We start from the raw sequence: 14,004 nt of genomic DNA on the forward strand, positions 1-14,004 counted from the left end.
CTTATCAGAACTGAACAGATCTTTTTATTTAAATGAAAGCAGAGTAAAAAAAAGTGATATTTCCTAATAATGTCCTCTCCAGGAGTCTCATGGAGATATATTGCCTAATGATGCTTTCAGCCTAAAATGTTTTCTAGGATACAACAAAACAATGCTCTGCAAAGTGACCTGAAAGTCAAATATTCCACTATTGTGCGGGACTGAACAATATCAAATATCTACATTTAGCAGCATTTTAGCATGCCTGCTGTTTGGGGCATACTTAGAATTCATGGGGCAGCATAAGAAAATGTTAAACTTTTGATGGGGCCCACTGGCAGCCTCTCTCTGTAACACGTGGCAATGTCAATTGGCCAAAATATATAATTAATCCCCACATAAAAGTATAAATCAAAGACAGGTAGAAGGAAAGTTGTTAACATAATCAATACATTACTAAGAATCAGGGCTAGGACAAGGAGGGGGCAGCAGAGACATGTGCCCCAGGCACAGTTTATATGGGGAAGGGAGTTGCATTCGGAGCTTCACCAACTCCATTCTTCGGTGCCCACTGAGAGGAGTGACTGCAGTGTCACTCCTGTCAGAAGGAGTAAGGGTGAATAGTTGTTGGAGGAAGGATTCTGCTCTCTTCTTTCTTCACTCTCAGCTTGCTGTGGGCAGAATACCTGAACACACCTTATTATCAGTGTAGCGCTGCTAAAGGCAGACTGCTCTTCTTCCTGTATCTTCTTGTCATGTGTTATCACAAGACCTGAGAAATGAAGGAAAGGTATCCTTCATTCCTAGCAGGCACTGAGAAGGAGGCTGAACTGAGTGAGTAAACGAAACGCATGTGGGGGACCAATGAACTCATCATTGGTAGCAATGGGGGGGGGGGAATGGTGCCCCATCATTGGTATCAGTAGGAGGAATAGTGCCCATCTTTGGTGTCAGTGGGGGGGGGGGGGGGGGAATAGTGCCCATCTTTGAGGTCATTGGAAGGCATAATGCCTTTATGGGTATCTGTGGGAGGAATAGTGCCCCATCATTGGTATCAGTGTGTGCATGGGGGGGGGGATAGTGCCCTATCAGTGGGGAGGGGGCAGTCGGGGGGATAGTGCCCCATAATTGGTATCAGTGGGGGGGAGGGGGGATAGTGCCTCATTGGTGTCAGTGGGGGCAATAGTGCTCCATCATTGGTACCAGTGTGTGGGGAGGATTGTGCCCCACCATTGGTATCAGTGGGGGGGGGGGGGGGGAATGTACGCCATCTTTTGGTATAAGTAGGAGGAATAGTGCCCCATCATTGTATCAGTGTGTGTGTGTGTGTGTGTGTGGGGGGGGGGGGAAATAGTGCCCCATCATTGGTATCAGTGGAAGGAATAGTGCCCATCATTGGTGTCAGTGGAAGGCATAATGCCTTTATGGGTACCAGTGGGGGGAAATAGCGCCACCAAGGACAGGGCCATCCTGGGGGTGGATGCCACCTGAGGTGGCCATTTTTGCTCCTCATTTTTCAGTGATTCATTGGTTTTACAATGCTCGGCATCACTGAGTTATGTCCAGTATGGGCAGCCAGGACTTTTTGAGTGACAGCTCAACTGGCCTCATGGGTAACACAGGCCTGCCTAAAAGGTGACAAGTACACCTGTCAGGAGACAAATACTGATCTTAAAGTGGAGTTCCACTCGACCTATCAAAAAATAAAAGTCAGCAGCTACAAAAACTGTAGCTGCTGACTATTTTAAAAAACAGCCACTTACCTGTCCCTCTGTGTGTCCCCTGCAGCTCGTTTCACTGGCCATCCTGTATTCCAGGAGGCTGGCATCTTCAGTGTGGGCACCTGGCAGTGACAGCTTGCGGCTTCACAGCCGGGTACCCACTGCGCATGCGCGAGTAGCCGTGTGCTTCGTGAATGGTCCTGTAGTCTTCTGGGACCTGTCATGTGTCCCAAAAGACTAGAGGGAGGGAAGTCACCTTCCATTTCCGATTGCCTAGGCGATCGGACCGCAAGTGAGAGCGGGTACCTGCTGAATTCGGGTACATGCTCCCCAAAGGTGCCAATCCTTAATGGGGAGCGGGGAAGCAGTCCTTAAAGCGGAACTTCCCCTTTTGGGTGGAGCTCTGCTTTGAAGACCTCATTCTGATAATGCCTTTTGCCTGTTTATCACTTGTTACACCACATCTGATTCACTGCCGCAGAACAAACAAGCAGCACATGTGTCATTAAAGTGTCCAAATTCCAATTCCCTTTCCAGGTCAGTGATTCAAACTAAAGCATCCACATGAAAGGCAGGCAACTAGTATTTTTCAGAAGTAAAGTTGAGAAGTGGAAGCCTACAGATTTTTTTCACTATTGATGTATTTTTAAAAACATGCAATATGTTTTTTTTGGCAATAGTTCTCCATACACTTGTGAGATAGAGCTGAGTGATCCCCAATTACTTCAAACCTCAGGTGGTGCAGCTGAAAAGAAGAGACCCCAAACCACCTCAAGGAAGTGTCAAGGGTTCTGATTTCCCAACCACTGTCAACCTGTCTTTACCCCAAGCATTTTCTGCAGTGTTTTGCAGAAACGCAGTACAGTACATTTAACATTATTTCCTATGGGACATGGTCACATCTGAGCATTTTCACCCGGTGAGTTTTTTTGAAAGATCAGGGACTTTTTTAATGCAAAAAGTTGCGATTGGTTCTATAGAATTCAATGGAATCACTGCAGAAAAGCATGTATTGCGTTTTTGATGCTTTTTTTGCATTTTAAATCTGCCTAGCAGGACGAAAAATTAAAAAATAAACGCAAAACACATCAAAACTGCAGCAAAAATGTGTCAAACGCAGGTGCAAAAACGCAATGCAGAAACGGCTCAAACGCAACCAGGTGTGAACCTAGCCCAAGTTGCAGGAACAATGGAATGGGTCAAGGCAACCTACCAGCATCCCTGCAAGAGAAATACATCAGCTGTCGGTAGGGTTGCCATCATCCCTTTAGAGCCAAACATACAGTTACACAGGTTCTGAGGCTAATTTAATACAGATAAGGCACCAAGTGCATTTATTACCACCTTAATCAGCCACAGAACCTGTGTAATTAATATGTGTTTGGTTTTAAAGGGATGAGGTGGCAACCCTACCGACAGCTAATGCCTTTATGGGTATCGGGGGGGGAAGGGGGGGATAGTGCCCCATCATTGGTATCAGTGGAAGGCATAATGCCTTTATGGGTATCGGGGGGGGGGGGGGGAAGTGCCCCATCATTGGTATCAGTAGGAGGAATGGTATGACATCATTGGTAGCAATGGGGGGAATGGTGCCCCATCATTGGTATCAGTGTGTGTGTGTGTGTGTGGTGGGGGGATAGTGCCGCATCATTGGTATCAGTGTGGGGGGGGGGGGGATAGTGCCCTATCATTGGTGTCAGTGGAAGGAATAGTGCCCATCATTGGTGTCTGTGGAGGGAATAGTGCCCATCATTGGTGTCAGTAGGAGGAATAGTATGACATCATTGGTAGCAATGGGGGGAATGGTTCCCCATCATTGGTATCAGTATGTGTAAGGGGGGGGGGGGAAATAGTGCCCCATCATTGATATCAGTGGAAGGAATAGTGCCCATCATTGGTGTCTGGAGGGAATAGTGCCCATCATTGGGGTCAGTAGGAGGAATAGTATGACATCATTGGTAGCAATGGGGGGAATGGTTCCCCATCATTGGTATCAGTATGTGTAAGCGGGGGGGGGGAATAGTGCCCCATCATTGGTATCAGTGGAAGGAATAGTGCCCATCATTGGTGTCTGGAGGGAATAGTGCCCATCATTGGGGTCAGTAGGAGGAATAGTATGACATAATTGGTAGCAATGGGGGGAATGGTGCCCCATCATTGGTATTAGTGTGTGTGTGTGGGGGGGGGGAATAGTGCCCCATCACTGGTGTCAGTGGAAGGAATAGTGCCCCATCATTTGTATCAGTGAGGGGGGGGGGGGGAATGGAGCCCCATCATTGGTATCGGGGGGGGGGGGAATGGAGCCCCATCATTGGTATCAGGGGGGGGGGGGGGAATAGTGCCCCATCATTGGTATCAGGAAGGGGGGGAATAGTGCCCCATCATTGGTATCAGGAAGGGGGGGAATAGTGCCCCATCATTGGTATCAGGAAGGGGGGGAATAGTGCCCCATCATTGGTATCAGTGGGGGGGGGGGAGAATAGTGCCCCATCATTGGTATCAGTGGGGGGGGGGGGGGAGAACAGTGCCCCATCATTGGTATCAGTGGGGGGGGGGGGGGGAAGAACAGTGCCCCATCATTGGTATCAGTGGGGGGGGGGAGAACAGTGCCCCATCATTGGTATCAGTGGGGGGGGGGGAGAACAGTGCCCCATCATTGGTATCAGTGGGGGGGGGGGAGAACAGTGCCCCATCATTGGTATCAGTGGGGGGGGGAGAACAGTGCCCCATCATTGGTATCAGTGGGGGGGGGGGAAGAACAGTGCCCCATCATTGGTATCAGTGGGGGGGGGGGAGAGAACAGTGCCCCATCATTGGTATCAGTGTGGGGGGGAGAATAGTGCCCCATCATTGGTATCAGTGTGGGGGGGAGAATAGTGCCCCATCATTGGTATCAGTGTGGGGGGGAGAATAGTGCCCCATCATTGGTATCGGGGGGGGGGGGAATAGTGCCTCATCATTGGTATCAGTGGGATGAACAATGCCTCATGGGCTGGTTGAAAGAAAGCAAAGGGCCACAACTGGGAATTTGGGAACCAATGCTATAGAGTCACTTAAAAAAAAAAGAGGACTTTGCCTTTAAACACACAGTATGGTGTCCTGTAGTATGACAATATTTCCAGGTGCAGTAAATGTTCATGTGTACTATATACATTGATTATTATGATGGATGGACAGACATGAAAACATTGCCTTTTGATGTAAAATGGCAGAAATATTCCTGCTCTAAAGATTGTAAACTTTTATTTCTCTAAATATGGCCACAAATTTCAATCACATGATCACTATTTTCTGCCTATTGCTGCAATAGCTACCCATTCATAAACGAGACCTAAAAACCCATGATGTGCAATCTGTACAAGGGGCCCTTTAAATTCCCAGGTGAACGTCAGCGTATTATATTTGTCACCATGGCTAGACATTACTGCAGATGACAGCTAATGACTTCACAGATATCCATTTTAACGGGAATGCAATGTGAAGAGAAATGAAATTGGCACAATGAGGAAAATCCCACTTTCCTTAGAGCTAATAGATGTGTTTGCAGAAAGGTCAGCAGCAGCCAGTTCTAATCTCACACATTGTGTTTCAGTATCTCACACCACCCTGTGAGGGAACTTTACTAATCCTGGAATCTCGCTAATTAAACTGGCAGCACTCTTATAGATTGGAGACAATCCTGACAGCCAGTGATTGGAGAGAGGAGACCCCCACTGATTCCTACAGACAGGACCCCCGGAGGGGGGTGGTTTGGGGCGTGTGTCTGTACAGGCTGGCCTGGGAGTTTAGGGGTTAACTCTTGTCAGCCCAAATAACAAAAAGGCCCAGCTAGAGCTAGAAGGGGGGACATCCTCATGCTTGGTGCTCCAGGCTTGCACTGAGCCCCCTGTACTCTATTGGCTTCCTAGGAAGGGCATTTGGGATGGAGGAATTGGCTAGAGAGAGCATCAGCTTGTTGGCCAAACCTGGTGGGGAATGTGGAAGCCCCAATCTGTCCTCCATGGGAGCTATTTTCATCATGTTAAAGTCTGCGCTGGGAGCTGGGCTCCTCAACTTCCCCTGGGCGTTCAACAGAGCAGGTGGAACTCACGCCGCACTTCTGGTAGAACTGGTAAGTAAAGCTCTTCTGTAACCGACACTGGCCACACATGTTACAATCTGAATGTACAGCCTCTTACGCTTAGAATGATACGGAAAGCTATCAAGTGTGCAGACTTGTGTAATAATCAAATAATGAAAATTGGATAATTTAGATGCCTACATTATATCCAACCCGATTGTAAAGCTGCCCACACAGTTTACAATCTGGCTGTACAGTCTGTTAACTATAAAGTAGCCATTAGGTATGCTCTGATAAGACCCAATGTAGGCTTTACATTTTTAATATGGGAACCGGTTATTGGCTTTAATTGGGTTAAAGGCTGATTTTGAAGATGACCACACACTTCACAATCTGATTGTTCAAAATTGAACAGTCTGTACAATGCGAAATCAAAAGTGGGCAGGATAACATTTTAATAAAATTGGATGATGTTACAAGCAATTTGTAAAGTTGGCCATGCATGCTGCGTTTGGATTGTAGTCAGTTAAATGTTAAACTATACAGAATCCATAAGCTGCACAGACTACGGATAAAACCCAGCGTGGGTCAAATAATTAGATGAGAATGTGTGCATTGGTAGGATAAGTTACTTTTTTTTTTTTTTTTTTTTTTTTGAATGCAAGTTTGAGAGATATATAGATATACACAAATATTCTATGCACATGCTCTCACACACACTATTGTTGCCAATTATTAAAGTTGAAGCGTGTCAGTGCAAAGTTAGAGGAGCAATCTAAAATACTGTAACTAAGAATTTGAAGCAATAGTGGGGAGAATTCAATAAAGCTGCTCACCACTTTTCTGGCGTTAATCCCTCTTAATGTATTGCACCAAATTCATGGAGCTTTTGCAACACTTTTTTGGTTCTGACAGCAACTCGTGTACCAAATTTAGGTAGTTCTAAAATTCATCAAATTTTGAAAGTAAAATAATGGCAGTTCATATCTACAAAAGTGGAGTTTAGTGGTGTAAAGTGGAGCTAATGGAATTTCAGTGGAGCTCAGTGGATGGGGGGGGGAAGTGGAGCTCAGTGGATGGGGGGGAAAAAGTGGGGCTCAGTGGATGGGGGGGGAAGTGGGGCTCAGTGGATGGGGGGGGGGGGGGGAAGTGGAGCTCAGTGGATGGGGGGGGGGGGGGAGTGGAGCTCAGTGGATGGGGGGGGGGGGAAGTGGAGCTCAGTGGATGGGGGGGGGGGAAGTGGGGCTCAGTGGATGGGGGGGAAAAAGTGGGGCTCAGTGGATGGGGGGGAAAAAGTGGGGCTCAGTGGATGGGGGGGGAAGTGGAGCTCAGTGGATGGGGGGGGGGGGGGGGGGGAGTGGAGCTCAGTGGATGGGGGGGGGGGAAATTGAACTCAGTGGATGGGGGGGGGGGGGGAAATGGAGCTCAGTGGTGCTAAGTTGAGGGAAAAATGGAGCTAATTAAGACCAACTATTATATATACACATACATACACACAGAAACTGGCACAGACAGACACTGCAAGTGTCTTATGTACATTCTAAAAGTGGTGCAGCATGCACCAAATTCTAGTACAGGTACCTGAAATTGGCACATGCTGCACCATTATTACAACATATGAAAGACCCCTTCATAAAATCTGTTTTTGCCAGCCTTTATGAATTCCAGGGAGTGTGCTCTCCCCATTCAGATTTGTAGGTATAAATGGAAACCTCTCTCCCCAACACACAGACTAGTAATGGTAATGCAGTTCTTTTACGCTGGTCATAGATGGATCAAAATTTCGATCCATCTGTGGTCAGGCTGGTTGTATTGAAGACATCGATCAACTTCAGTACAACCAGCCTGTTGGGTTTTTTCCTCTGATCACTGCTGGCAGCTATAACCTCCAGCAGCAGTGATCATTGTATTCTGATGACAGGGAATACAATAGCACAGTGAGAGGGATTCCTCGATCAACAATGACTGTGATGAGGGAATTTGAGTGATTTTCTTTCCTTCAACCTGTGGAAATTGCATAATCTATGATCAGTTTAAGAGGGATCTTGCCATGCAGAGCTTCAATCTTAACTGAAGGCAACCTGTAAGAAATCACTGTACCCTTACCTTTCCAGTTTCCCAGGTCTTTGAACTCTGTAGTGCTGCAGATCTCCACCACAGCCTGCCTTTAGTTTAGGATGGAGCTCTAATGAAAGGTTGGTTTTACTTTCTAATTAAAACACCCGTGCTTCTACCTGGAAATGTGCAAGTAACCTGTTTCACTGGCCATACACAAGAACATTGAATAGACCCAGCTTTCCAACATAAAAATAATTGAATGGATCAAGTCAACCTACCACCACCAACTAGGGTTGCCATCTCATCCCTTTAAAACCAAAACCATAATAATTGCACAGGTTCTGTGGCTCATTAAGGTGGTAATAAACTCACTTAGTGCCTTATCTGCATTAAATTAGCCTCAGAACCTATTATAACTAATGTGTTCAGTTCTAAAGGGATGAGGTGGCAACCCTAGTTGGTGGTGGTAGGTTGACTTGATCCATTCAATTATTTTTATGCTGGAAAGCTGGGTCTATTCAATTTTCTTGTGTATGGCCAGTAAAACAGGTTACTTACCAGGTAGAAGCACAGGTGTTTTAATTAGAAAGTAAAACCAACCTTTCATTAGAGCTCCATCCTAAACTAAAGGCAGGCTGTGGTGGAGATCTGTAGCATTGTTGGTGTCAGTGGGAGGAATAGTGCCCCATCATTGGTGTCAACGTGGGTGGAATAGTGCCCCATTGTTGGTATCAGTGTGTGGTGGAGGAAAGGCACCATCATTGCTGTCAGTGGGAGGAATAGTGCCCCATCATTGGTGTCAATGTGGGTGGAATAGTGCCCCATTGTTGGTATCAGTGTGTGGTGGAGGATAGCGCACCATCATTGGTGTCAGTGGAAGGCATAATGCCTTCATGGGTATCGGGGTAATAGTGTGCCATCATTGGTATCAGTAGGAGGAATAGTGCAACATCATTGGTAGCAATGGTGAGAATGGTGCCCCATCATTTGGTATCCGTGTGCTTTGACCCGTTCAGTTGTTCCTGCAACTAAAGACAAGTTGACAGTGGTTGGGAAATCAGACACTTGACAATTCCTTGAGATGGTTTGGGGTCTCTTCTTTTCAGCTTCACCGCCTGAAGTTTGAAGTAATTGGGGATCACTCTGCTCTAACAAGTGTATGGAGAACCGTTGCCAAAAAACGTATTACATGTCAAACCCCTTTAAAAACACATCAATAGTGAAGAAAAAATCTGTAGGCTTCCACTCAACTTTACTTCTCAAAAATATTAGTTGCCTGATTTCATGTGGATGCTTTTGGGCTCGTTCACACTTGACTGTTTTACCAATGCTTGCCAAACGCCCCTAGAGCGTTTGGCAAGCGTTAGTCCGGCGTTTGCGGAGCGTTTTCTAACGCTCGGCAAAGCCGCATGCGCGGTTTAGCGGAGGTTGCTAGACGTTTGCCAAGCGTTAAAAATGCCTGTAATGAAGTTTAAATGGTGTTACCGCTCCGCAAAGGCCCCGAAACCGTGTCGCAACCGCGCTGCAAACGCCGGCTGGGCATTTGCAGAGCATCACCATGGACTAGAATAGGAGGTCTCAACACCTTCTGACTCGACCAGAGGCATCCGTTTTGCCGCGACGTTAACGGTCCCGTTAGAACAGCACCATGTGCTGCAATGTGCAGAATTGTCCGAGGCGTTTGGGAAGTGGTAAAAACTCTTCCCAAACACCTCCCTGCCGCCAGCACACAACGCTAGTGTGAACGTAGCCTTAGTTTGATGAATCTCTGACCTGGAAAAGGTATTGGAATTTGGACACTTTTATGACACTCATGTGCTGCTTGTTTGTTATGCGGCAGTGAATCAGATGTGTTGTAACCAGTGAAAGGTAAAAGGCATTATCAGAATGAGGTCTTTAGGACCAGTATGTGTCTCCTGACAGGTGTACTTGTCACCTTTCAGGCAGGGCTGTATCACCCATGAGGCCAATTGAGCTGGCACTCAAAGTTTTGCTGGAGGACTGCATTGAGGTTTGGGTGTCCATACTGGACATAATGTCTTCAGTGATGCTGAGCATTGCAAAACCAATTGATCAATAAAAAATGGGGAGCAAACATGGGCACCTCAGGTGGCATCCACACCCAGGATGGCCTTGCCATTAGGGCTTGTGTCAATGGGCTTTTTTTTTTTTTTTTTTTGTGGGTTGTGCATTGCCATACAACCCACTACTAGTAGTCCTAATGCAGGTCACATTCAGGGCCAGGTTGAGGGGTAGGCAGAAGAGATGAGTCTTTTGCCCTTCGGCAGGGAGGGTTACACAAATGCAGGACCTGCTACCTATGCAGTTGAAGTAGCTCATGGGGAGGGGGGTGCATAATGACATTTTTGGTGCTGAAGGACCTTATATCATCACTGGTCAAATCTGTCAATGAATTTGCAATAATCTCAACATTCAGATTGGCTGGTATAGAATAGTTTACTTTGCACATCATCATTGTTCTTTTGCTTTTATCATTTCCAGCATAGTAGATTGAATCCCTGGTACAGGGCATGTGATGAATTTTATAACTGATCTTGGATGGTTCCATTCAGTATAGAACAAGGGCGGACTGACCATTCAAGCACTCGGGCACTGCCCGAGGGCTCGGGATCAGTAGGGGGCCCCATGAGATGCCCCTGGTACACTTCTTTTTTTTTTTTTTTTTTCTTTTTTTTTTTTTCATAGGCTTTTTTTGGGTGTGGGCGAGGACACAGGGGCCCTATTGCTGGGGGGCCCCATGCGTTGTCAGTCGGCCCCTGGTATAGAACAATTCTCATTGCAGGCAGAAAATGCAGTGTGTACAGAAAGCTTTTATATAAAGCATTTTCACAACTTCCAGGAAGTGTAAAGAGACCCTGTCAGGTCTTTAAATAAATCCAGATCAGCTTTCTGTAAGTGAGAGGTATTACACTCCACCATTTCAGTGGCCTGTTCCCTCCTACCCAGGGGCGGACTGACCATTTGGAAACTCGGGCACTGCCCAAGGGCCCGGGGTCAGTAGGGGGCCCCATGAGATGCCCCTGGTACCTTTTTTCATAGGCTTTTTTGAGTTTGGGCAAGGACACAGGGGCCCCATGATCCCCTATTGCCCGGGGCCCCATGAGTTGTCAGTCCACCCCTGCTCCTTCCATCCCTCCAAAACTGAATTAGTATGAACCAGGCCTTAGTTTTTACCTGCTAGGAGCTTGTTTTAATCTGACAGCCAGCTCATTATGATTTGGGTCTAACCCTAGGTTCACACCTAAAGCATTTTGCAGAAACGCACTACAATCCATTTAACATGATTTCCTATGGGACACGTTCACATCTCAGTTTTCACCCAGAGCATTTTTTGGAAAGGGTCAGGGACTTTTTTGCATGCAAAAAGTTGCATTTTTGGTTCTATAGACTTCAATGGAAATGCTGCAGAAAAGCATGTAGTGCCCAGCAACAAAGGAGAACACAGCAGAAACGGGTCAAACGCAAATTGCATAGGTGTGAGCCTAGCTTTAGGCCTGATTCACACCAATGCGTTTTTTAATGCTTTTTGCAAAAAAAGTACTACAGTCCATTTAACATGGTTTCCTATGGGACATGTTCACATTTATGCTTTTTTGAGCCGCTGCATTTCTGGAAAGGGTCAGGGACATCTTAAAATGCAAAACGTTGTCTTTTTGGTTCAACAGACTTCAATGGAGACGCTGCATAAAAGATGTGTAGTGCTTTTGTTTTTTTTTTGTTTTTTTTAAATGTGAACGCATCAACATGTTAATCTGCCCAGCAACAAGTTGGGCCAAAAAAAATGCTACATGCGTTTTCTGCAGCATCTCCATTGATGTCTACTGAACCAAAAATGCAGCACTTTGAGTAAAAAAAAAAAAGTCTCTGATCCTTTCCAAAAAATAGATATGAATGTGTCCCATAGGAAACCATGTTAAATGAATGGTAGGGCCCAAAAAGCACTAAAAAAAGTGCGTTTGGTGAAATTTAGGACAGGGGACTTCAAGAAAGCTGCTGGAAGTTTGATAAAATATTTGCAGTTATATAAATGCATGCTTTGAACAATGCTGTTCTACAATCCAAAGCCTGTGTGTACAAGGGCCCTTTTTTTTTTTTTTTTTTTTTAATGGTCCTCCTTGAGGTTGAACGAAGAAAATCAGGTATCCATCCACACTATATATACAGATGGATGAGAATCTGCAGTGTCAGCTATTGTATTCCGACAATCAGACAGCAGCTGTAAAATACCCAAACTATGTCGCACAGTAGGGTGTTGGCAGGGCCACCCACAACTTTTTGCCTGGTTCATGAGGAAATTAATTTAGTGTATGGCCAGCTTTAGAAAAGATATGATGACTTGATACTTTACCAAGGAGGGGATTGAGACCCTGGAGGGTCCCTCTAGGGGGCGATAGCAAATGTTTTGCTTCTGATACCAAGAGGACATTTTGAATTTACTTCTATTTCCTAGCTAATTGGAAAATCTGTGTGCAGCCTTGCTTATCCATCCTTCTCCCTGAGGAAATAATGGATTAACTACAAGACATTGGGCAAATTATATTGTACTTGAGAATTAGGCTTGGTTCACATCTATGCGGTTGGTGCCGCTGCGGATCCGCATGAAAATCTGTGCAGCCGCACCACCTGCACAGAGAAATGTGGACCCGCGGGCGGGTGCCATTAGTTCTAATGGCATGCCGCCTGCACTGGAAACCGCAACCGTACTGGGAACCGAGGTTCCCATGCAGGCTGCGTTTTCTGAAGAAGTACAGGGACTTCTTCCCTGCGTGTCACAGGGCTCGGGAGTCCATTCAAATGAATGCCTGCAAAAACACGGCCCGCACTGCCGCATGTATGTGAATCACCCCCGTTTCACATGTGCGGGCTGCGTTTTGCACGGGTACGTGAGCCCATCCATTTCAATGGACTTCCCTGCCTGTGACACGCAGGAAAGAAGTCCCTGCACTTTTTTGGAAAATGCAGCCCGCACGGGAAGCTCGGTTCCCAGTACAGTTCCGTTTTCCAGTGCGGGCGGCGTGCCATTAGAACTAATGGCACCCGCCTGTGGGTCCGCATTCCTCTGTGCAGGTGGTGCGGCTGCACGGATTTTCATGCGGATCCGCAGCTGCACCACTCGCACAGATGTGAACCTATGGTCAGGGGTTAGTGGCTGGTCCAATTGCTATAGACATACGTCTCCTTGGCTGCCATTCCTAGGCACCATATCTCTGCCTGTCTATGGCTTCCTTTAGTCTGCTACAAGATCTGCCAGTTAATGGCAGGTCTATAGCTGCCTACAGACCTGAGAAAGAGACCTTATTTGTTAATGTATGATCTTTGCTGCCCTTTCTAGGCTATGGAAGGGTATGTACTATTGGAGAGAGACAAAAGCACCATTCCATCTGACAGTTTATAAAGAGTTAATGACACCTGTGCTACCTACTATGTGCCAACACACCTGTATGTGATCATTACTAACTATGTACAGGTTGCTGCAAACACCAAATTTTGTTCCCACCATACACAGATAAATAAAAAAAAAATATATATATATAAAATGATGCTGCGCTTCTCAATGACTAAAACAAAATAAATAAAAATTTGTGCAAATCTGCACACCTTTTAAAAAAAAAAAAAAAAATTCAAACCCATGCCTCATACATTTTTCAATAATTATTATAAAAAAAGTTCATTAAATCGATATATAAAGTATGTTAATGTCCCAGTGTGTTCTCCTTAATCTTTCAATTACCATGTAATTCCTTAAAGATGTATAAATTTATGTTTATTTAATCATCCATCACTTTTTCCTTCAGCAGCTGGTCAGTGAGTCCCACCACCGTTCATACAATGCTCTCTCCTGCAAGCATTGACCTAGTAAACATCAGGTCTAGCAGTGCTTTCCCTTTAATGCTGGGTTCACTCCTGTGGACTTGGCTGTTCCCTCCACCTTGCAGTCCAAGCTTGCTGCTCTTTCGAGATGCACAGGGCTGCGGGTGTGTGGCTGTGGGTGTGGGAACCGCAGGGAAACTGCATGGTCAAAAAGACCATGCGGTTTCCCTGCAGCTGTGTTTTCAAAAAGGTGTAAATACCTTTTTATTGTGTGGCAATGCGGGCCACATGGCCCGCAATAGTGTGAACCAAGCCTCAAGGATCAATCTTTCATTCCTTCTCCCTCTCTTCTCA

At 46.0% G+C, this 14,004-nt stretch overlaps 1 protein-coding gene across 1 annotated transcript in view; it reads left to right on the forward strand.

The window, feature by feature from the left end:
- The first annotated feature begins 5,536 nt into the window (after positions 1 to 5,536).
- SLC38A8 (solute carrier family 38 member 8) overlaps positions 5,537 to 14,004 on the forward strand; it is an 86,264-nt gene continuing 77,796 nt past the window's right edge. The window contains exon 1 of the mRNA XM_089692861.1: positions 5,537 to 5,811. Within this exon, the coding sequence (XP_089548987.1) occupies positions 5,623 to 5,811 (189 nt within the window). The 5' untranslated portion in view covers positions 5,537 to 5,622. The remainder of the gene's footprint in view (positions 5,812 to 14,004) is intronic.

The sequence above is a fragment of the Staurois parvus genome, unplaced genomic scaffold, assembly GCF_062004578.1.
Source record: "Staurois parvus isolate SC_StPar_1 unplaced genomic scaffold, SC_StPar_1.0 ptg000607l, whole genome shotgun sequence".
NCBI lineage: Eukaryota > Metazoa > Chordata > Amphibia > Anura > Ranidae > Staurois > Staurois parvus.